This window comes from Rhea pennata, chromosome 12, assembly GCF_028389875.1.
Source record: "Rhea pennata isolate bPtePen1 chromosome 12, bPtePen1.pri, whole genome shotgun sequence".
In the NCBI taxonomy this organism is placed as follows: Eukaryota; Metazoa; Chordata; class Aves; order Rheiformes; family Rheidae; genus Rhea; species Rhea pennata.
This window is the reverse complement of record NC_084674.1, coordinates 21915062-21940619: the sequence shown is the minus strand read 5'-3', so window position 1 is coordinate 21940619 and position 25558 is coordinate 21915062. Positions and strand designations below refer to the sequence as shown.

The following is a 25558-nucleotide window of genomic DNA, read 5'->3' as shown; positions in this document are numbered from 1 at the left end:
TATAAAGATATGAACCATTCAAGTTATATTCAAATTAAAACGTTAAGATACAAAAATTATCGATTCAAACCACACTGCTAACAGCCATCTCAAGCACTACACCAGCACTCAGCAAAATGCAGTCCATTCATCGTGTGGTTTTAAGTACTACAGATTTATGGATTATCCTGAAATGTGTTATGGTCTGTCAGCTCTTCTGTTGTGTTGAATTTCAAAATGCATCTGGTATCCTGTGGTTTGTGAAACTGGCATTAAAACACTGATAGCCACTGGAATAAGGGAACAAGGCATTAAGTTTTGATGTTTTTATTTAAATCATTCATGACACTCAGTTATTAATTTAAAATTGAATAGAATGTTTCTATTATATCTTATAGAGTAGAATTATAAATCCAAATTTTAAAACTAGTAAATTAATTCAGTAAAACAACGATATTTTAGGGGACAAGTGATATCTCACTCATACAGGCAGAATAGCTATTTAGCACTCAAGATTTGGTCATGTACTAAGACTGTCTTTTAAGAATCTGTCACGTGTTGGCATTGTAAAACATGGTAAGCTTATGTATTTTAACACCCCTTAAAACTGAACAGTATTATTCTTTCAGAAAAATACTCTGTACACCCATGATAGAAGAAGTTGCCGTTATTCAAAATAGACTGGAAACAATATAGTCTGTGTGAACACCATCTATCAGCCCAGCTCCGTTGTTATGAACAAACCAGCAAGGAATATCAATCCCATTCTTAGGGTCTTTTCTGTAATCCTTCTGCCATCCCCTAAAATAGGAAATAGAGTAATATAAGTAAGTTTTGAAGCAGAAACTACACTGTGATAAGGTAATCTTTGCCAAATCTGTGCTAAGAACCTGTTTTATTATTATTATATATATATATATATATATATATATATATTATATATTTACCTTGTGACTGTCAATTCATTGTTTTTAACAATCATTGTGGCATCTGGCTTCTTGGGATCAGACCCAGGATGAATCTCAAGTATGGTGAAGTCAATGGGGTGGAAAAACTGTCCTAAAATTAGAAGCCAATATTATCATTTCAGGCATGTTGTATGCATTCAAACAAACAAACAAACAAAACCAAACAAAAAAAAAACCCCGGAATTTCTGTATTTCCCTGCTGTTTTCAAGTTCCCTCATGGTTTTGAATGCGCAGGCAAATACAAAGTTTTATGTGAGGCTGAACATAAGCCTATGGTATTATTTACTTTTTATAAACTGTTTTATGCATATAATCTGGATGAATGTTCCAACTTCGGAGTGCACAGGAATATTAAGTCTTTTTGTCCCCCGTTCTCAGAAATGTTTCCACATATCCTCGCTTTGTGTCATGCCTATCCAGCTGTATGTACTAAAGCTCTCCAATCTTTAGCTGTTTTATCCACTCATGCTTGTGTTCATAGGGGAGGTCTCTGAAATTACTGCACGTGATTATGCTTGGGTAAGTCTCATATCTAAGGAACTCCCCTGTTCCCGGAAGGATTAGCTTTTGCACGCTTTTGCCCCGGCTGAGCGTACCGCTGAACGGAGCTGGTGTAGGATTCTGCTTATACTTTGAGTGCCGTAATGAGCGCAGCTACAGTTTGCATAATAAATTATAGAGCCAATTCAAACAAGATGAAAACAGTGCTGAGAGGTGTGAGTTGCTGTAATGTGTTGTAACCACATGTCACTTGGGCTTTTTTTGATCAGCTATTGTACTTTCATTTCATACTGTAGCAGAGTAACTTTTATACTTGGAGAAATCCTTTAACCTGAAGATACCAGAGCAAGAAAGCATAAATAACATTCCATCTTATTCTGTTTTCTTTTTTTTTTTTCCTGTTTTATTACAGTATTCCCTGTGATTCTTGGACCTAACAGGTACTGCCACTGATATCTTAGTTTTATTCTCCTCAGATCTCGAAGTGCACACCACGCTTGAGAAGAGTAACTTCACAGCAGTTCATTATTTTCCACAGTGAGTGAACTTACTGACCCAATATGAATGTTTGCTGCCCTTCTCTCATTTTGTAAGAGAAAATTGAAAGGCAAGAAAAAATGGCTGTTATCTGTGAAAGCTAATAGTATTTTCTAGCAGAGAATAAGACCATAAAACCCTCTACATGGGTAGAAAATATGCCTCAATTTTCAGTCTTGCCTTCTATCAGAAATAAGGAATAACTTAGCTAGTGTGAGGAAAACCCTAGAGACTACAAGGTATTCTGTGGTTTTAATGTGTGCTAGAAAATCAAGATACTCCTTAACAAATTCTTTTCTTATATGGATGCACTGAGATTTGATAAATTTTGACTGAAGAACAAAAATGCATTTTCTGAGCGTGCTTGTACTTAGGAGAAAGGCGGTAAGCTGAAATGAGAGATCAAGCCATCCAAGAGCCTGGAGGGCTGAAGTAATAAGAAACAAATGATCTGGAGATGGGACTTAGCAAGATAAAGGCATTTAAAGACACCAGTGATTTATTCAGCAGCAGAAGAATTTAAGAAAATATACTGCATAAAGTCTAGCCCAGAATGTTTTGTCAGAAATCTTAATACAGGCATTCAGTGTCATCTCAGTTCCATTCCCCATCTCTGTGCAGAAAGGTTAAATGCAAGACTGTGTCTACAAATTACATGGTCTCAAGGAATGCAAAAGCATACAAAGCAAAATGCTAACTGAAGTCATACCTAATAATCCGTGGGTCTGTTTAGATAGTTTACCACTGTGCAATGTATACAGTCCTAAGAAATCCCGGTGGAGAGGATGTTTCTTCCATACTTGGTGCAAAACAATAACAAAGGAGGCACCACTGCCCATTGAGAACACCAGATTTTTTTTTCTGTTAATTATCAAAGTTAAACTGAAGGGGAAAAAAAAAGATGACTTAGGGCATTTTGTTCCACAGCATTAACAGCAGTGAAAAGGAACTCGAGAAAGGAAACGCATCCGAAAAGCAAGCGTGGCTTCTCAGAGCCTTTCAAAATAAACTCCACTGTTCCCTAGCTTGGTCTGTATGAATCTGTGTGTTCACAGACAGATCAAGACTCAAACCAAATTATCCTGCAAAAGGCTACCTTGCTTTTAAATCTTTCGGTAAAATGTTTTTACCAAAACTACTCCTATAACAGCATAGTTAATTACAGGTGGGTTTAGTGCCATTTAGGTACAGTAATTCATACTCATTAATAAAAATGTTGATAAAGCCATCACTTCTTTTCTTGGATGCTACCTGACACCTTTTCCCTTTCTTTTTCAGATAAGATGACTCCTGAACTGTCTAGGTCAACTCCTAATCAGTCTAGGATAGTGCTAGGATAAAGACAACTTGCTTCTGATTGTGCTAGTGATATCATCAACGTGGCTGTCAAAAAAAAAAGGGGGGGGAAAGAAAATCTTTCTGTTGCAGTTTCATGCGTTGAGAAGATGATTCTGTTCCAAGTATACAGCAAAAACACAAAGGAGAAAGAGGTATTCTCATTCCTTTCTTAAAACCTTGTTTTGCACAGGTGTAAGCGATTTTTTTACAATATAAGCCTTATGAAAAAATATACCTGCTCATATGACAAACTGTTCCGATTTTCTAATATCATGATTTCCATGTCTTAGAACGGAGATTGGTTGCAACACATAATTTTGTCTTTTCTGACGAATTACATACTATGTCTATATTTATTCCTTAAGGGTTTCCTAGTCACTGTTGCACTAAGCACGACACCAAACTAGCTTTATCTGAGTCATTCGTACCACATACAATAAAGCAGAGAACAGAACTCAGCAAGAACCAGTTCCTTTTCTATATTCAGACAACATATCTTACAAGTATGTTACAGATCAACAACAACAAAAAACTAGAAAGTAATACAGGAACTTCACGTTCTTTCTGTAAGCCTTACCCTTCTTGTTGCAAGTTGACTGAACCAAGCCAACTGAAACTTGTCTTTTTATTACCATTCTGAATTGTGATCTTCTCAGGAGTTACTATCAGTCTTAAATCCAGATGCTTATTTATAATGCCAAGTTTTCCAAAATAAGTATTTTGGATCTTAGAATCATTGTTTGGTCTCTTATCACCAATAAGCTCTCCATTGACTGTGATACCTAATATAAAAAGGAAATGTAAAATATGACTTTAGAGATAGGACCTGATCAACCAATGGCAATTTAACAACAGTTCAAGGAAAGAAATCCAAGTTTAACAGTGTATCAGAATTACTTTGCCTGTTTGTGCCAAAGCAGAGTAAAGGAACAGAGCAATGGAGGCTGTCCTGTAGATTTCCACCAAGAAGACAACCACCTTATTGGAAATAAATGATTATTTCTTAGAGCACAAAAATTCTGTGATGGGTACAAATAGTCTTTGTGCCATCACTCTCTCTTTGCCTGATATTCCATGAAACGGCAACCTAAAGGTTATTTTAATCCTTCTACTTTCATTCACCGAAGCAAGCTATACCTCTCAGCTCTCACAATGGTTTTCAAGCAAGGTTAGAAGTGTTTATTTTGCACCAAGAAACGAGAACACTGTCATGCTAATGCTACCTACCACAGTTATAGTATCTCCTATTAACTTTGCTGGAAAAATAGCTTACACAGTATAAAGAGAGAAATGACCTTTAAATGTAAGATAGTTAAGTATCCTAATACACTATATTTTAAAAATGAAAAACTCACCTGTAACTGGGTCATCTATTAAATTTAACACAGCACCTGGGTTTTCATTGATATTGAAACAAATGGCATCTTCTTTTTGAGGCACAGGTATAATGAAGTGTGGATCTCCATCAACTGTAAAGGCAAATCACTAGTATTTGCATGGTGCTACACAAGCTCAAAGTTCTGCTTGAGCACCAATGCTGTGGCAGTGAATCTGCCCATGCTGGAGCCCAGCAGCAGCTGGTCACAACCTCTAAAAGAGTGGTGAGGTCTCAATGAAGCTGCTACCACCTCCCCGAAGTGAAGAATACCCTTCTTCCTGTCATGGTCTGCGACACACATTCTGTGATTCTTGACCACTTCAAAATTTGGTTTGTGGATTCGGGATGGGTAAGTATTTTAAGTGCTTATCTCTGAGGGCATTGAAAGTATTGGTGAAGGCAGGAAATCTATTTGGACAGAGAATAGGCAGTTACTATTACAAAGCCTAGCAATGGGGAGGACTAAGAAAATGATCGTAAGTAACCTCAGTGACTAGGTTCTCTTATATACACATACAAATATACATGTATACGTGTGTGTGTGTATATATATATATACACACATATATGTATTAAAATTAAAATAGTAGACTATTGGTAGCAAAAATGACTGCTTTTGTGGAAAGGAATTTCTAGAAGATTGATAAGAGTGCAATTTAGTCTTAAATACCCTCTTCAGTTTTCCTTCTAAGCAGATATAATTCAAACTATTCAAAATTAACTCACCACTAGTATACCATGGAGGGCTTGATGCATGTATGTAAGATGGTGACAGAGCTGTGGGGAATGAAGAACAGAAATTGTTAGAGAAACTAACATCAAACAACAAACTATCTGCACCATACATGTAGGATGTCAGCAAGTTAATATGATGGTTAAATTGCTAATTCTATCCTAGTTTCAAAGCATATAGTCCATGGAATGGCAGTGTGTGCTCTTTTTAAATGAAGCAAAAGTTTCTGGATACAGATTTCTTTGTATTGGAGTGCTTTGAGGGTTTGCACAAAGCAAAAAAATATATCTCTAGGAATGCAAACATCTCAGATTTTTATTGGAAAGTCTAGTTAGAAATGCAACACCATTATCCAGTGAAAACTTCTCAAGTTTTGATATTTCTTTTTGCCAGAATGAATCTGAGACTCTTCAAAGATTTTTGAGAAAACGAGGGGGACGGAAGGGGACGGAGGGGAGGAGGAAGAGGGAGGGGAGAGAGGCGGGAAGAGAGGGAGAGAGGCACTAATCTCCAGAACAAAAACTTGGCCCTCCCACTTCCAGGAAAGGCCCAAGCAGCAATCTGAAGAATCAATTTCTGTCTCACTCTCTTCTTTCCATATACGTAGCTGAAAATGTTAACTTAGCGAGAGATGCTGCCACCACAGTCCTGGGCTATAGGTATAATCCCCAGGAAGATCCACATTTAAGTCCATGCCCTGTATCTAGAAAACAGGTTTCAGGAAAGATGGCAGTTTGATCAGCTGGCATTTACTCATTAAAAGCTGTTTAGTTGATTTTTTTTTCCAATCTGGTATTCTTCAATCTTTAAGGATGCCTTTAGCCTTCAGCACAATTTGGTATCCTTTGTTAAATACAATTGTAAAGCCAAATGAAGCAGTTTGTCTCTCTCCAGTCATTTCAGTTGTCTGAATCAATTTCTTTTGACAGATGCTGCTTTATTCAGAAACTCAAACATACTTACCATAGTGAACGGCTGGGGAAGCGCTTGCTATAAATAAAACAGTACATTATTTTAAAGTCTAGAAAGAATAAACAACAATCTTTCCCACTTACTTTCTTCCTTTCAGACCAACCCCCCCACCCCAAAATAATCCCTAAATCTTGCAATTATGTATAAACTTCTAGATATTTGAAAAAGTCAAACTTAGTCAAACCCACTTATTTAGTTTTTTTACTGCAGCAAACCAAACAAACTGAATGAAATCAACACTGCATCATGAACAGGCATAATGCAGACCCCTACCTTTCAGCAAAATTGTTGCTTCTCAAAAGGCATGAGATTTGCTTTGTCCCCAGCGATCTCTAAGGGAACAGGATCACCTCGTCCTACTCTCATTGCCTTGCGTCATTTTATTCTGAACTGTACTACTGGAAAGTGAGTAAAACTCACCCACCTGTTCTTACAGTTTTCTAGCCTTCTGCTCTTTTTACCTCTGAAACCATGCAGCAGTGTCTGAAGAGGGGCTTTGTGCTGAAAAAGCAACAATCACTCTCCTTGTGAGAGCAACGACCTCTCTATGGAGAATCTCCTCCACACAGTTATCCGGGAGTCAGTGGGACTAGTCCTGGAAAGTAACTCAGCCGTACTGGGTCTGAATGTTGTGATGCCAGCACACTGCAGCTTTTAGAGGCAGGAAGAGCCTTTTAACATTGAAAAAATCTTATTCACAAGATTATCTGTCTGAAAAGGTTTTAATGATGTAATCATAACACACTCTCGATTCGTTCACCTAGACTATTATGAAATTAATATGTTAAATCAAATAAATTTATATGAAACCCATCTCTAACCAGTAAAAATATAAGGTAAATTTAATAAGAAACATACATACCTTCAGCTGTTACCATGGATGGATAAGAAATTTTTAAAAAGAAAAAGAGAAATTTAAAGTTTCAGTCACATGATTAAATACCAGGGATTGTAACACTATTAACAGGTATTCTCAAAATTTTAAATACTGTTTGATGATTCAGCCTTGTCTCTTCAGCATTTTAAAATCCCATCTTTTCCTACTGATAAAACTGGACATATACAGACCAAACATAAACAGTGATTTACTAAGAAAGTAGTTAATAATTTGCCAAAGTACCAAAGGACTGTGCAGTTTCAACAGAATTACTTTCCTTTCTGCAATGTACGTAAATACCGTGTTTTTTACAGATATAATCTTTTGATGTATAAAGATATTACTACATTTAGCCCTAAGCTAATATATGTGGAAAAATGAAGAAGAAAGTGATGTGAATTATACTGAATATTAGATTAGAAATGTTTCTTGGCTTTTTGATTTAATATCTTATATACTTATTTTTATATACACTGACTTTGTATTTACAGTATTTTGCATGTGTGAATTAGTAATGAAGGATAATGTGGTAGAAGTGAGGCTTATGGTGAAAAGTAATCTTGTATAAACCATACATGTGCAAGGTTTAGAAAGTAAATTTTTCAGATATGTATTTAAAACTGTGCCCCACATAACAGCCTTGATGTAGTGGACCATCGAAGGAACACCTGGCTTCTCTAATATAGTAAAACTATGAAAATGCCTATACCTTCAGTGGGTTTATCAGCAATCCCAGCTTGATTATCATAGTCTTCTGGCTTTGTTACCACCATGGATGTCAGTGGCGTTACAAACTTGTATTTTAGTGAGAGATCCAGGGCTTCGGCTGTAAGATTCTCCTTTTCTTCTCCTGTAGCTGAAATGCTGTATGTAGGGAGAAACCCCTAGCGTCAGTGATTGTTAAATCACTCACTGAATTCTGGATTAAATGTCTTAAAACTGAAGTCATTTCTCTGCAGCATTCTAAGAGCAGTTCTGATTCTGCTAGATACTCAGAATGCAGGGAAAACTATGCTAGCTATTTGCAATAATTTAAAATTGTTTGTTTTGCAAATTGAAAAGGGATTACTGAAGTAGGGAGGAGAAGAGGTTGGGAGATTTTTATTACCTTTCTTTTGCACTTCTTATTTGCACCTCAGTGTGATGATGGGTAAAAACAGGGAAGCAGTTCTGAATTGCACGTTCACATCTTAGAAGCTGCAGCATTCAAAACTGCCTAATCCTTTCATAAAAAATGTTATTCTAGATGTAATTACCGTTTTTCCAGTAGCTGTTCAATGGTGAGATAAGCCCACAACCTTTCAATGTAATCCCCAAATATGTATTCTTGCTCTTGGAAAGCTTTAGCCGTTTGTTCAGCATCTTGTTGTGTAGTAAATGACAGGGCATCATTAGGCTGTTAGAAATAAGGAAACCTCTATGCATCATAAGTATTCAGGGACTTGCCAAGTATTCCAAACTCAAGACCTTCACATTCAAAAACCTTTCTAAATTGAAGAATGTTCTGATACTACTCAGGTGTAAGCATTCACCCAAGAAATTTTCAGTGTTGTATCAGTATCTTTGTTCTGTAGCTTCTGCGAAGTGTACGCTATGGGACGTCATGCAGTTTCAAAATACATGTGGCATTTTGATTCATTAGAATTTGGCTAGCTAGGATTTAAGGTACTTTGATTATAATGCCTATTTTATATAGGAACATGTTAGAGCACAAGCAGGTATGCTGGCTAACATACTGATAATACAGCATTTGTGTTTGAAATACATCTAATGTCATGTATTTAATACATCACAGTGCATGTATGCATTTCATAGTATTTATGATAATATGATTCTCTATATGGAAATAATATTTTTGTGTTGAGATTCTTGAAAACTAGGATATCTGAAGATTTAGACCACTTGGTTCATATTAGAAGTAAGAGCTCTACTTCTGAGAGGAAGGTATTTTTCCATCAATTCCTCCCACCCAGTAAAAACTATTTCCTACGAAAACTGAACGTTTGGTTCCTGAAAGAGCCAGGTAGAGTATTTGGAGATCAAACTGAAAAAAAAAAAGAATCTGTTAGCAAAGCTAATTCAGTCATACTGTACGAAGTTGTTCCAGACTGTGTGACTTAGGCGAGTAGCTTAGATCTTTAAAAGTAATGCCTTTGATGCATTTGCTTTGTCACATACACAGTAATACAGCCTTCCACTGAGATAATGGCACAATTGTAAACATTTTTTTGCAAGTATTGCAAAAGAGCTTTGAATTCTTAAACATTCAGACATTTTGCATAGCAAGGAAATACCTTAATCAGTTAAAGAAATCCATACTTACACCTTCACCTCTCACATCTACAGTCAGACTGTTCTGGTTATGGTCTAGAAAGCGCCCAGCCACCACAATCTCAGATCCATCATAGAAATGCTTAAAACTGTTTTTAGTTAGGTCAGTTATTTCATTTTCTGGGTAGTTTAACTCCACATCCATGAGCATGGGATTGGACACCTCATCATAAAAACCCTACAGGATTTAAAAAAGGGAAAATATTTAAATAGCAGCTGTTTCTTTAATTCATAGTTAAATCTCCGTCTAGGAACATCTTGCTATCTCAACAACCAAAACTGAAAGTGCATTTTAGAAGAAATAAGTAAATAGCCAGTTAAATCTCAGAGAGTAAAAGCCTAAAAATATATAAACAATGCAAATGAGAAAGGACATACAAACTCTTCACATTCTCTATGAGAAGGGGGGAAAATATCCAAGAACGATGTGCTGTGGATGATGGCTTACATCAGTGCTGATGATCAGTTACATCAGAGAAGTCCCAAACTTCCCCCACATTTGATAAAAGTAAGTTTCTAGACCTGTTCCCTACAGAGACTGAAATGGTAGCATAAGCCAAAGGAGACTAGGCAGAGCTTGCAGTGAAGCCTAGTATCCAAATTCTTTGGTCATTTTTCCAATGGATGGCAATGGAATGAGACAAGCCAACTCTACAGAGTTGATTTTTGATTTGTACTGCCTGTACCTAGTGTCATTCCATATACAAACATAGAATGCTTCAGAAGTATGACGAGATACACCTGCTTGTGGCAGGTCCTTAAAGACCAAGTATCTAGAGTCTTTAAGCTCTGCCACTTTTCTCTTCTCTTGACTTGACATTAACTACATGGTCTGTGAGGTATAGAGACATAGTGACTTTACCAATGTTGCTTATCTGCATTGAAAGATGTGGCAGACACCAAGGTGCCCTTTGCAATCATGCCTTGTGTCATCCTACACCAAATTTTTAACCCTCTTCCATAGACTAGGGCATCTCCCTTTTATGGTTATTCCAGTTTCTGCTTATATAAGAGGAGGAGACTATTAAATGCAACGAATGTTCTGATTACAGCAGACTCTGAGTGTCTCAGTACCAGATTACACTCTGGTCGTCTTGATTATTTCAATAAAAATGTCTCCATAATTATCTGCATTAATATCTGAATTAATATAGATCTAACCTAATTTAAATGATGATTTTTGTACCTGAAGTTGTAAAGCTGCATCAGAATCAGGATAAATCCGGCGGGCCAATCCTTTATTCTCAAGTGCCATCTTCTCCAGGAAGTTATAGTCAACACCATAGCCAAAACCAAGGTTGTATAAGGGATATTTTCCTTCAATGGCTTTTTTCACAAGTGTTTGAATTTCCTGGGTGTTTGATACGCCTGCATTAAACAAGAAAAAAATAAGAGCTTTACACTTGATTTTCCAATTGTTTTCATAAATAGATACGCATACCATTAAGTGAAATGTGTAGAGTGATATTTAGATTTTTAAGAGGCATTATCAGAGACTTGTTTTAGTGTTATGATGTTGGTGTAGCGGCATCTAAATTATGAAAAAAAAAAATCAGGCCCCTGCCTCCATAAGTCAAAGATAGTGGCCAATTTTAACCGAATATTTTTCCTTAGTCTAACTCATTCATTTTATTATTTCATCCAACAGGAACTTACCTACATTTGGTTGGCCATCTGTTAACATGATAATTATAGAAGCGCTTCTCTTGGGCACAAGGCTTCCTTCATGAGCAGCATTCAGCGTATCAATTCCCCTCATTAAACCACCATGTAAATTCGTCACTGTCAGGGAGACACAGCAATTTGGTTTCAACACAGATGGTCAAATTTAGAACCTTTTTCACTGGAAACCGATGAGAGCACATTACAATATGAAGATGAAAGATCTTGGTTTGCAAGCAGGGGAATGGTTAGATGTAAAAGCAGTTTAGCTTTGGAAATATAAAGAAAAATAGATGTCATGTAGTAAAAGATGAAATTGTGACCAGCCTTTGTGCAGCTAGCAGGCAGAAGCCATACATCATATGTACATTGTTACTGAGGTCTGTTAGAGGTGGAGTCTCTTTAGGGGAAGCTGGTCATTAACAACTTCCAAGACTAGCTCAGCTGGGAGAGTGTTAGACTGAAGATCTAAAGGTCCCTGGTTTGAGCCTGGGCTTCAGTAAGGGGGTTCCTTGTTGCTGCAACCCTGTCTAACATGCTCTAGGTGACCCTGCTTGAGCAGGGGGGGGTTGGACTAGATGATCTCCAGAGGTCTCTTCCAACCCTATTGATTCTATGACTGTCATCACTCTGTAGTGTGGAAGATACGCTTTTTTTGATTATGTTGCAGGATATAGTACTGCTTGTAGTCACCGGAAGTTCTTTGCTGAGATTTAAACTGCAACTCATTTAGGGTGCTTGTACCTTAGCACAATATGCTTAATCTGATCTCACAGCAGGATACCTCATAACAAAGTGCTGCTCTCCAGCACAAGTCCTTACCCTGTCTGTTGTATTAGATCTAACAAATCTGAGATGCTTCCCACTTGCCCAAGAAACTACAGCTTCCTGTGAGATGAGTAAATTGATCTATTTTACCACCTGGTTGCTCTCAAGATCTGGCCTGTCACATCCTACTGCTTACGTGGCAGACAGTGTTGAGGCCTTTTAGGAAGGAACCTAGCACCTGTCAGAGCTGCTCACTTGATGCTGCCCTAAGGAAGAGGGGATCTATGGAGGATCGTATACAGAAGGCATAACGCCTGTCCACACTGCAGGCAAATGTACCTTGGAATATGTTCTAAAGCTGCGTGTGCTGGAAGTTCTTTTCCACCCCTTTCCCCCACGGCATGCATGAACACCGCAGGCAGCCTCAGGGACACTTACACTAAACTATGTTGGTGATTAGAAAATTTGACCTCATTCCTAAAAACACACTTCAAAATTGTCTGGTGTTTTAGAATGTGAGTGGAAGAATCCAAGTGATACATCCATCAATTTCTTATCCTCTTTAATAGGGACCCCTCTGTTTGGTAAACTCACATACACTATTCAGGAATGGGTGATGTGGCTTCTTCTTAAAACTTTTCTGCTGCTCAGTTCTTTTTCTGAAGGACAGAACCCCAAGCACTGTAAATGCTTCTTAAACAACCCTTAATTCTTGGGACAAAAAGTGTAGTAGTGTGTTCTGAACTGGTAAATTAACTTAGCAACCCTACCTATTTGCAAGTCCAGTGAAGTACTTACTGCCTTCAGTGTCAATGCCCCGAACAAACTTCCTTGCTTCATCCAAATTCTCAGGAGTGGCCTTGATTAAAGTTTCTCTCCAGGTGTGCACTTCACTACCAAACAGTATGAAATTGAAGAAGTCGTCATCTTTAATATCATCTAAGATTTTCAGAAGTGCTTCTCTTGTCTATAAAGCAGAGATTTAAATGGATTAAACTAGTATAGGTTCAAATGGCAATAAATGGATGTTTACAGCTTTTATATGATTAATCTCAGAAAAAGCTCTCTCTTCTTTTTTTACAAATTCTGAGTTTGAGTCAGTCCTTGCTAGTCCTTGTGTCTACTTTTTAGAGTAACCCTAGTGAAATCAGCAAGCTGCAATTACATCTCGTAAATCTGTGTAGCTGAGGGGAAGTCATGTCTCACATCACATATCATTGCTTAGATTGATGTAAGTTGGCACAGCAAATTGAAAAGGTTGGGAAAGGATTGCTGCAGGTTGGTGAAGGAAGTCATAAGCAAGCAAGTGTAGCGATTTTAATGCAGAACCAAAAATTGAAAGTTCTGAACATTAAATTAGAATGAAGAGTCTTAACTATGAAAAGAGTAGTTGCTTCCCAGAGGAGACAGAATGAACAACATAGATAATGCACGTAATACTGTATGCACGTTTTAATTTTGGAATTGTCCAGTACACGTGAGATAACCCTCTGAAAAGATTTTACCCCAGAATTTTGAAATAATAAAATACATAAAAAGTAAAATATAACCTAAATGTACAGAATTTTGTTCTATGTTAAGACTTCAAACTAATACTTTTGGTAGTGAGCATCAGCAAGATTACAGCACAAAAACATCTGCTATAGCTTCAGCAATATGTTCTGCTGAGTTTGTCATATCTCCTCCACCTCATTAGCAGCCATTCCACTGGGATTTTACATTAATGTAGTAACTTACCTGTTGTATTTCTCTTCCAGACATTGAGCCACTAATATCTATTACAAAAACAACATTCTTGGACAACTTTGGAAGATTTGTTGGTGCAAAGAAGTGTACAAAGTAGCCATTGACAATCTGAAAAATAAAATGTAGAAAAATAATGGCTTCAGTATACTGTAAAGGTAAAATGGGCAGACAAAAATGGCCTTCATTTAGTGTCTAGGCCCTGAGTGCACTAATAGGCCTTCATTACCCTGACCAGCCTTACGCGGGGCCAGCATTCTCTGCCCATGGTCTGCACAGATTCATGTAAGTTCAGGTTTGGGCCATCAGTCCCTGCCTGAGCTACATTACAGGAATACCTGCCTCTAGCTATGCTACAGCCACACCTGTGCCTTGCCGTGGACCCCACTGATCTGGAGCCCGACTTGCAGACTGACTTCCCAGCTGTACCTTGAAGCTCCATCATCACTAAAGATTTGCCCGGAAACCACTGGACTGTTTGACCTGATTACTGTCGCTGGACCTGATCCTGACCTTGACTCAACATTTTGCATTCCTGGCTTGACCTCACACCTCATCACCACAAACTTGCTTGATGAGCTGAATTCTTGGCTGAATCTGACTACAATCTCTGGGTCTGCCTTGCTGAGGTACTGCTGTGTTAGTCCACGAGTGGAGAGGCTCTGGCCTTGTCAACAGGTATATTATCACACTTGGCTTCCCATCCTCTAGGGAACAGCCAGTGCCCACTGCTCCCTGATAGTTAATACGCATGCTAAGCTATCCAACAGTTCAAAATCATCAGCTGTCGAATTTACCTGCAAATTATCTGGAGCTGTTCTCTTCACATCGTATTTTACCATAAGATCTCCATCCAAGAGAGACTGTGAGCAATTTGCACAGGTTCGCTGTTGATCAAGAGTAGGTTTGAAAGAGACATAACCCTGTGGGGGGGGGAAACTTCATTAGACGTGAGTATAAATAGCTGAAAACTTTCTACAGAACACAAAGACACAAGTATATTTATATTCAAAGAAATGAGAATAATCTGTTTCCTCAGGTGAGATATTAACTTGTATTCATACTTATTTATATAGTTATTGATAGGCAACTTCCTGAGATGTGAAGTATGAAGGCTGCTACATAGAGCTCTGTTCATATCTTTCCTTGCCAATCTTCCTTGGTTCAGCCCTCCAGCCTGAGATACCTTTGACAGGGCTGTTAGGCAGTCTACGCCTTACGACTTCTCTTACCACCTCTACACTTGAGAAAACTGTCTGTTACTGACAAAGTTCTTCTGTAAGAATATTCCAATGGGTATCCAGGCTTGTAGCTATTGCTGAGGGACGAAGACTATTAGCTCAGGTACAGCACCATGCTAATACAGCTATGTGGCTTCTGAACAGAAGAGAGATGGCCTTAAGTTCACTAGCTTAGCATTCAGAGCTCATTGATACAGACAAAGCTTTACTGCATTTTCTGTTTGTTTTTCTTTCTTCTTTCCTTTCCCTCCCACTTCTATTATTAGCCAATACAGTATTTTTGCACCAACATCACTATTTCAGAGTTAAAACTGTAACAAATAAATTATGAATGCCATTAATTATTGTACCTTTTTCCCTGAAAAAGTTTTTCTAATGGTACTTTGTAAGTCATTGGTGATGAATGTTCCTTCTGCTTCCAGCTCACTGATTCCTTGGGGCTCAAAGATATTTACTTCAATCTGAAATATTAATTGAAATTTCACTGTTATTGATTAGTGTGAAATATCCCAAGATAGCCATTTACAGGAGGATCATCAGGTAACTATAGCTGTGAAATAGAGATTTTCTTTAAAGCAAAAGAAAATTACTTTTGTAATTCAAAATGGAAATCCAAACCTGCTAATCTATTAGACATGACGTTAACCGAACACCACATACCTTTTTGTAGGCAGAGATTAAAAACAAAATTAAAAACAGCAAAATATCTATAGAAATATAAGTCGTTTGAAAATTAGTTACTGGAATTTTGTCAAACGTCAAATAGATACTCAAGACTTTCAGAAATAGGACCCAATCATTAGCTGTGAGCCATGCCCAACTTCAACCTATATTTTAACATGTCTTTCGTCATGTGTTTTAAATAATACTTCAAAAACTCTCACTTATGCTGCATTTTGTAACGATTATAACATAGCATTTTCTGGGCATACAAAGGAAAAACACTTTGCCCTACAGCTGGGTTTTAGCAGGGTAGATAGGAGCAATCAAAGACAAGTTTTGGAACACACAAGCCACAGTATTCTAGAATGTGATACATGTATTCCTCTAATTTCACTTGATATAGTTTCATGGTGGTATGAGAAAGGTATATGTTATGCTATGAAGGCATTTATGAAAGAGCTATTAGTCTCTTATTCTGCCCCAAGGCATCTTAACAGCTTTTTCAGGTTTCAGTATATGTTTCTTTTAGAAGTGTAGTAGTAGCTGAACCGGCTCTCAGGCTTATTAACAAAAACCTGCAATAAAACTTACTGGTGGAGCCTTCCAGTTCATTAGCAATATAATTGTGAATCTTTACCTCATCCATGTGCCGATGGGAATGACCATCGTATTCGACTCTCCACAGACATACAGAATCTTGTAATCTCTTAAGATGAAGAACCACATTTGATACAATTTGCCACTTACTTACCTCAAAATTTCTGACAAGCTGCTTCGGTTTTACTTTGATGAACATCTCATATTTTCCAAATTGGCGCTTTAGCAGCTCCTCATATGTGAGTTCAAAAGTGACTTTACTGCCTGCTGCAATGTTGACTGAGACTGTGAATTTTTCTGTCTTTCTTCCCGAAGCCCTATATTTGTTAGGTGGATAAGAAAAAATAGTATCTTTATTCTCTTTTGCAATATTTACTGCTTGGGGGGCTTGATGCAGTATAATTTTTATAGAGGAGTGTAACAAAGATGTGATTTTTTTGATCTATTGCTAAACCTATGCTCAAACATCATAGAACTTATTCAGGTTGCCCAGTGTGCTTAATCACAGGAGCAGATCATACACAATCAGTAAGAGTTGCAGAGTCTTTCCTTAACTGCAGACACAGCCCCAATTGTCAGAAGTCGTATCTCCTTTTTTATAATTTATCCTACCATAACTCAATAACTTAACCATTGTTCTTGCACCTGTAAAACATAAACTTCAGAAATATGCCACAGCAAGATATTACCATGCAAGATCGCATTCTTACTTGACAAGACCAGCAGTTTGTCCCTGTGAAACAGCTTTCTCATACTGCTTCTTTGCAACTTCTTTTTCCTTTATGGTTCCAGGGTATGTGACACCATCAATTGTCCTAGAGCCAGAATAAATACCTAGTTTAGTTGAATGCCTTGCATCAATATATCAAAATTTATAACAGGCAATTTTCTGCTTATTGACTGGTTTGCTAAAAATGGACTTTTGGGAACCCGGTATTGCCAGGATTTGAGCACTTTCTACAAAGCAGAAACCAGCTAGCCTTCTTTGTGAGTTCAGCTGAAACAAAGAGCTGTAAAGTACTGTAGCCAGTACTTTAGAGAACCTAAAATAATTCTTATCCTGAAAATTAATTAAATCAAAACTGGTCTCATAGCGACACTATTTATACCTGCCAAATTCCTATATTTTAGCAGCTTGGTCATTTTGTTTTATGTAACAGCAAGATGACTCTCTAGATGAGACTCATCTGTCCAAATGTAGCTGTCTACATCTGAGTATTTCTTTCTTAGCCTTGGTATTATTAAACAAGCATTTTTCATATGAGATTGAAGTCATCCTAAAATCAAAGTTCTGGCCTAAAGTAGATTAATTACGTCCTAAAAGTGACTGTTTCTTTTCACTGAAAATAAAACAGGCTTAGTGTGACTAGCAGAGATGGAGACGTCTGAACTAAATGAGATAAGCCTTACAATGGCATGAAAACTGCACATAATTCCAACTAAAGATACAGGAAGTAGAGGCAATTATTCCCTACATTTGTCTTTTTTCTACTTTTGGCTGTTATAGTCAAATATGATTCTAAAATGAAGAGATAAATTAAGCTACAATGTCATCAATGAAATTAGGTAATGGAACATTTCTGGTCTGGTAACACCAGAGGAAAGTAAGTGGTATTTATAAAAATGCGAATGGATCCCTAGAGAGGATCCCCCATTCCCTTAGGAGCACGATGATGATGTATGGGTCATCTTTTCTGTAAATGTACCAATGCTTGAATATCCCCAAGTACCTCACATGTTTAGTTAATAGTATTGAGTAATTGCCCTGGAGACATTTAGAAATCTGTCAGATAACAAAGTAAAATTAGTTCACTAGTTCAGTTCATTAGTTCATTAGTTCACTAGTTCAGTTTCTCCCAGTTACATTCACACAGATTTCTAGTTTACTCTAACAATATTGTAGATACTACACACATGCTGAAGTTGGTAATGAAGGCCGTCTTAGGGAGCTCAACATCAAAGATGACTTCTTTGTGCACATTTCCACGATTGATAGCTTCACTGGTGATGACATTGTGAGCAAATCGGGAAGTCACTTTACTATCAATTTTCATGCTATTGATTTCTATACCATTGACAACCTGTAGATTGAAAAATGACAAAAGAACTGTTACACTGATGACTTTTAATCAGCCAGAATGACATTTTTGAAAAGAAATCACTGTAGGGCATTTTATCATTCCAACAGATAAAAGAACTAATCATGCTCATAAGGATTGGGGCACAGCTGTGTATCCTTAGGTATCTGTAATATTTCCATCCTGGTGCTATTCCATGAATCATAACCATAGCTTATTTAACAAAATGTTACCAGCAGAGGAGATGTTGCCATTATAAGAAGTGGTTTTCTCTTTATTGAGACTGACGTTTGTTTATGGCTAGTCAAAGAGAGACAGCACAGCAATGTACAGCTGCCTTGGTATATTAGTGACTGCTATTATCAGCTGGGTAGATGACTCTTGAAGCAGATCCAGGATCGCTTGGATCCCGTGTTACAAAGGGATATAAACAATTCCAGATGGACTCCAAATTCTGTTTTATGTTATTTTCAATTTTCTCGTGGTCAAATGACAACTGGGGCTCATTCTTCTTAAGCAAGGAAATGGGTAGGGCAATATTTATTTTCCTTGAATGCTCAGACGCAGCATTTTATAGCTATAAAAGCATAGGTAACAACAGAAATGACTCCTCAGGCAACTGTGCAGCAACAAGGTTTGCCACTTGCAGCAAAACCATCACTGGAAGAAACTTTGTGATTTGTATGCTAGGCCTGATCTCAGGCTAGCTGATTAAGTAGGTCTCCAAACGGCCAAGGCAGTTAAGCATTGCTGAAGTGGAGTCCAGCTGCCAAGCAGAAGCAGGCTCAGATCAGATTTCACACCTTCCTTAGAAATAATTAAAACAACATAAAATGGATTTATGTCAGAGATGCAGATGTGGCTTCAAACAGTTTTGCTATTTATTAAAATATACCATGAGGTTAAAAATCATTTGTTCGCTCTCTTTTTCTCTGCAGGAATTTCCATCTGAGCTTGGAACAGTTAACATTGTCCTATTGCCTCTGAGTAGTCTGGGCTACTCATACTCGCACATACTCAGAAATAACAGTTTGCTCAGACTGGGCTCACAGTAACATGCTGTAAGCACAATAAATATATTCTTCTCACTATTATTTGAATCTTTCACAAAAAGGAAGACTACTCACCAAGTCATTATCAGCACTTCGCTTCTGCAAAGGGAAAAAACAGAGAAAAAATTGCTCATGACTAAGGCAGGAAAGCTGCATTTAGAAATAAATTAATTAGCACCTTCTCAGATGTTTTCTGCTTCCAAGTCAAAAGAAATTGTCCAAGAGGAAATAGGCCTGAGAAAGGTCCTTAATAGTAAAATGAAGCCAGATTCATTCTTTCATCATTGCAATACATTGCATGTAATTTTGAAGATGTAAAAATTGGGTTTGGTTCCAGATGAAGATCCAGCAGAAGTCTGAAGAAGGAGCAAGTAACGCATTCAGAGCAGGCATAATTATTTTGCTTATATCATTCCCAGCCCCGGTGAATCTTTTGGTTGTGATTTGATATTAGTGCACCTTAAATACTGTGGGTTTGAAAGCTAAGCTAAATTTTGAACATTGCTGATTTTGTATTTTGCTCAAGTGACACTTAAGAAGTTTTCTCCTTTCAGCTGAAAAATAATTATGGACAGCCTGAGAAATGAGGTGGGGGAAAGGTTTGAATGCACAGTGTCATTTATATTTAAATGTCCCTGAGACTAAAGAACACGCACTAAAATCTGCTTAATATTGCTTTCTTGAGAATGGTTTGGCTGCATGTTGTCATCTAAGTAAAAACTGAACGTCTTTCAAGTCCTGAGGGTAACATTTTGTTCTTGAGACTTAGCATTTTCAGGTTCCTTGGTATATTTTTGGTCTTTTCATACTCCTTTGGGAGAAAGGGACTTGTATCAAAGCGTAAAAAACAGTTTGCACACTTGTTCCAGTTACACACATATCCAAATTATCATGCAGATCCATCCTTAAACTCTTTCAGATTTGCTCCTGCATTTCTACTGACTCAGCCCACCGGCCTCATTCTAACGTGAACACATAAGATGGTAATTCAACATGTTCACAGAGAGGAGAGGTGGCCACTATGGAAAACCGCATTTAAAATAATTAATAATAATAATAATATAGTATTATTTAGTATTAATCTAGTAGTCGCTCTTCATTTTTGAATGCAAAGAGAGAGACGACTTTTTTTTTTTTTTTTTTTTTTTTTTTTTTTTTTTTTTAGTGTATTTGCTCCCAGAATAACAGCTCTACAAAAATACTATATATGATTTCATGTTAAAATAGTGGCTTGCGTAAGTCAGGGAAAAAACGCTGTTTCAAAGTGAATTCCTGTAAGTTCAACAGCAAACTCCTTATCTCTTTTGGCTTTAAGAGCCTCATGGATTACATGTTGCGCAAAGTTGGCTTTTCATGTTTACATGGCCCATCAATCAGAGGGGCAATACACAGAGATATCCAACCAGATACCACACCTTGGGTACATTTAAGACTTTTGTCATCATGGTAAATTTTCTATCTAGGAGTTTTACAGGTGGGAAACTGAGGCACAGAGGGCTTTGTTTGTTTGTTTTTCTCAAGATAATACACAAAATCTTTGGAAATGCAAGGATTTGGGCAGGGCTTCTCAGGTTCTGTGAGAGTCTTTCTGGCCAAAAAGTCTCAGTGTACTTTATCTCTACATTTATATTTCAAACTGTTATCTCCACGTTGGTGATTTTTGTGGGTACCGCTCTCCTGTTTCACAAACATATGTGGGTTTTTTTTCGTGTCTGTGAAGAGCACCTACCTTTCAATTTCTTCCTTTCCAAAACTGAAATTATCTTCCCTACTGACCCTACTTCTTCTTTCTCCGTAGCCCTAGCTTTTTTGTTTCTCCTTTCTGATTATACACCTATTCCTTAGTGGAGGTGATTTGAAAACTCAGCTCTAACCTTTCAGGAGCACCTTGACATGGTGGTGGGGAAGTCTGCCTGGCACATCTGCCTGGTAAAGTTGCTCCACACTGCATGGAATAACCATACTTCTACTTGGCAGAAACAGAGGGGCAGAGAAAATGCAAGTAGCTCTAGCTGCGTAGTGCATTCAAGGCATATTTATGATTCTGGCTCTCATAAGTAGTTTTTGTTAGAATGGACTCAACCTCCATTTTTCTACTCTTTTTTCCTCCATGCTTGGTTCAATCCAATGGTTCCTGTTCCAGCTTTCTGAACACCAAAGCAAGCAGTACAGTTATCATCGCAGTGTTTTAACACCACTCATGAGGCAAGATTTGCAGAGAGATGTGATGCTTGATACTAGATCAACAGGCAGATCTCTTATTAGACTGATAGGCTCTCTTTTTTCTGACCATATCTGTCAGTCTAATGAAAGATACTTTCTTCCTCTTGCAAACTGCATCATCAAAGAAGATGCATCTGTCTTGCCAATACAGTTAATGATTTCCCTTTGTAAAACACAAACTATGGTATGGATCCTGGGAACTGAAAAGCTGGAATTCTCTGAAACATAAGTTTGTTTTGTACAAGCTCTTCCTTCAAGTGGACTTACAAGCAGCTTCAGAACAACAACAACAAAAAAATCTGTTCTATAGTAATAATACAGATAAATTCTGCAATTTTTACTATGGTCTTCTAAATTAAGAGACATCTGTGTTTATTTTCTACAGAGTAACTGTTGTTGCATGTGCTGCATCAGAGCTATGGGTCTTATGGCAGTTTTGAAAGAGTTTTGGTCTGGTTGTGTAACTAATCTTGGGAGCACTTTGCCATTATCTTTGAAAAAGAAAATACACAAAGTTCTTTCAGTGAAAGGTATTAGTGGTTTTGCACTTGAGTTGATTCTTTACATTCTTAATGAGTCACTTGGATGTAGATAGAAACTTCACTAATATCAAGGTCATTTTAACCCACGTGGGCAGAAAGTGATAGTGTCCTATAAAAATACACTTTATGCAATTCTAGAACAAACTGAAATTTTAATATCCCATGACTTGTGTAATTACAGTTATTTGATAAAATATTTCTATAGTATTCCACATATTTACTAGTGTACCCGCTATTATATCTTTTTTTCAGTTCAATAACAGTGACAAATTCTGATTTTGTTCTGATCTGTTGTGGCAACAGTAAAGTATATAGATGCAAACAATATATAGAAACTGGAGAGAAAAGTAGAGGAAAAAAAGGAAATTTGAGCTCCTAAGGAAACAGGGAAGGGAAAGAGAGTTCAAAGTACACTACTTGCTGAAAGAAGTCCTGATTTCACAGTTTGGGAAACCAAAACACTGCATAACTAAAAGATTTGGCAAAGGGTTAACTTGTAGTGACCTCCAGGAATTCACAACACTGAAGAGGTACTCGCATATGTCCCTATGTACACAGGAGAAGTTAAGGAATGAAAATGACTTCCAAATTGACAGCAACATTACAGAGCCCATCATCCCAAGTGATCTAAATGGAAATTGCGGAAAAAGACCACAGTGCAATTAAGCTGCGAAAACTACATTTCCATATGACCTGTGTAAGAGTTTCTCTACTGTCAGATAGAGTGAGGGGGTCATATAAAAAAAGGCAGTATCATTGCTACCTATGCTTTGAATAAGTAGTCCTAGTGGTAGTTTTTAACCCAGGAAAACAAAAATACCAGCCTTATTAGCTGTGTACACAGGAACAAAATGTACGAGTGAGCTTAAAGCATTTTGATTTGGATTTTCATGCAATTTTCAGCAGGCTTGGATCTGCCAGTTGTGTCTATCTGACTAAGACTTTAAAAGTAGCATTGACAGAGTGAATATCAGCAGCTGCCTACCAGACAGTTCCAGCCATACTTCACTGCCCATCACTTCATCACTGGTGTATCACCTGTTCAAGGGAGCTAAAATAGGGATTGGGACTGAGGGTAACCTCACACTATGTAGCAATCATCTCCTCCATTTCAACACAATTACATTTGTATAAAATATGTGATGTAACTGGGAGAAGAATCAACATTGTTTTCTGTAGTGTTTTGCATGTACAGATGGATACAGCACGAAAGAAAGGCTTTACTATTAGAAGAAATACCAACAGATAGTACAGTAATCAGGAAAAAAAAGCTACCACGTAATATCTGGGCAACCTAATGGTTAAACAATAAGAATCTGTGGCATTTCTAATTTGCAGCTATAAACCTCACGCTGATTTCAAAAAGTTAGAGATGTTATTGTCCCGATTTTCAAAGAGCTATTTGGTGCCTTACTTCTTTTAAAAGACTCAGCAAAGACCATAACCTAGTCAACGGTAACTGGCTGTAAATCACTTTGTCCTGTTCTGTCTGCTGACCTACAGTGCTCCCTAAAGAGGTTTGCCTCTGTAACTCTTCATGGGATGTAGTTACGTATTGTAGTGAAGAAGAGTAGCTTGCAACTTAACAGAATAAAAAGGCAGAAAATCAGCAAGCACTGCCTTACTCAGCAAACTAGTCAAAAATAGCATGGCACCTTCTAGGGAAAGAGCTATGTTCCATGTTACACCACTGCATAAATCTTTGGAGAAAATTCCTGTGATGTGATTTGGGTAGTGGACAGGTTCATCTGCGTGCCACTTTGCATCTCTGCTTTTCAACATTTCAGAGGCATCTTTTCACTGGCATTTTGTATTGCTTTGCAGGTGCTATAGTCAGTTCTGTTGCAGCACCTATTGTTTTAGGCAACTAAATATAGGACCACTAAAATATTTACCGCTACGTTTAGGTGATGATGACAGGGAAAGGAAACGGAGGAAAGTGATGCCTTTAACAAGATAAATAGGAGATCTTCAAAGCTGATTCAAAACCAGGGCTGGTTATAGGTAAAGTGCCTGAAGCATTGAATCCCAGGCCTGATCTTGTGTTTGCCGAAACCAGCAAACGCGAAGCTCCTAGTGACCGCATGGTATGAGCTCTCCAAAAGCTGATAAATCGCAGGAAGATAATCTATGAAGAATGGGAGCCCCACATATGGCTGATTACTTACCTTGATGTTTCTCAAATGTGCTATCAAAAAGTCTGATGATCCAAAGGCAGGAATCAATAATAACATATAAAGCAATAGATGCTTTTCCATTTTGGAAAAAAAAATAAGCTATTCTAATCTGAAGCATACAGGCAAATAAATAACACTTTGTTTGCAGAATGTTAATGAATAACCAAGCATGAAAAGCAGGGTTAAATATTCGACATAAGGGGGGAAATATCAAATACTGAATTTTGAATTTGTAACATCTGTGGAGTGCTGTTACAAAATAATTGCAAAATTCTAAACTTACAAAATATTACAGCATGTCTCTGCTGTATAATGTCATTCTGAAACAGAAATTCAACAGCCATTTCTGTACAGGTGGCCGAGACTGACTTTTCTTCTCCAGGCTCACCTCTTTCCAGACTAAAGTTGTTATCTTTTTGATACCTTCTTCAAGGCTGTCCAGACCTTGGCTCAATTTTATCACAGCTGTAACAGAGCTGTTAGTCTCTTCAACCCATTTACCTTCCTTTCTTCAGGGACTAACTTCATCCTCCATGTCACAGGCAGGCCCCCAGTTTAGGTATCATCATTTGACGTGTGACCTGGCTAGTCCTGTTCGTGTTGCAGAAACCTCAAGTTACGGGTTTTTCCTGTTCATCTTTATTGTTGAAACTCAAGTCCGAGCTCCCAGGATCTTGCGCGGTCAATACTCATTCAGCCTGGTACTGCAAGGTTAGTTTTATTTGTTATCTTGATGGTGTTATTCTATCTTTTAACGAGTTTCATCATCTCTATTGCAGCCTACATAAACTTTGAGGACTGGGAGGTAAAGTCTCAGTGATAATATAGTATTCAGGTTAGAGATACAGTAAGAGGAAGCTCTTGTCAAATTTTCAGATGTAAAATTCATTAGATATTGAAACAAACCATTAACTGAAAATCTGAGAAATGACTGCCTGCAATTAAAGCCCCACATTGGTGTTTTGCTAGTCCATGGTGCACGTGGTTGCCACAGCGGCAAGGCTATTTTGGCTTCGTGCCTGCTTGCATGCTAACTGGGAAGTACATTTTTCTTCCTTCGCTGAACTACAGGGTTCTGTGTTTCCCATTGCTTTAGGGTATTTTCCGTTTTCCCTGCAGAGCCAGCTTCCCGAGGCGCGCAGCTGTGAGAACACATCAAGAGAGGACAAAGACCTCCTTTTGAATCAGTCTGGAGCT

The 25558-nt window shown here is 37.7% G+C and overlaps 1 protein-coding gene across 1 annotated transcript; it reads right to left on the bottom strand.

Annotated features, from left to right (window-relative positions):
• Positions 1-650: 650 nt before the first annotated feature.
• Positions 651-24442, bottom strand: LOC134145906 (inter-alpha-trypsin inhibitor heavy chain H3-like). Its single transcript, XM_062585916.1, has 20 exons — positions 24353-24442; positions 19495-19518; positions 18204-18370; positions 17000-17104; positions 16444-16606; positions 15380-15490; positions 14586-14711; positions 13783-13899; positions 12844-13012; positions 11272-11397; positions 10802-10983; positions 9608-9793; positions 8541-8680; positions 7994-8148; positions 5429-5479; positions 4680-4793; positions 3902-4106; positions 2696-2868; positions 927-1038; positions 651-780 (listed from the first exon to the last, which is right to left on the bottom strand). The coding sequence occupies exons 1-20, from the start codon at positions 24440-24442 to the stop codon at positions 651-653; spliced, it is 2646 nt and encodes an 881-aa protein (XP_062441900.1).
• Positions 24443-25558: the final 1116 nt, after the last annotated feature.

What these genes read in the sequence shown, in the direction of transcription:
- LOC134145906 (XM_062585916.1), bottom strand. Translation starts at nt 24,442, where the DNA reads ATGGAAAAGCATCTATTGCTTTATATGTTATTATTGATTCCTGCCTTT. An exon ending in GAAGTGCTGATAATGACTTG is followed by an intron (nt 18,371 to 19,494) that starts GTGAGTAGTCTT and finishes TTCAATCTACAG; the next exon opens with GTTGTCAATGGTATAGAAAT. An exon ending in TTCATTACCAACTTCAGCAT is followed by an intron (nt 17,105 to 18,203) that starts GTGTGTAGTATC and finishes TTCTGGCTCTAG; the next exon opens with GACAATTGATGGTGTCACAT.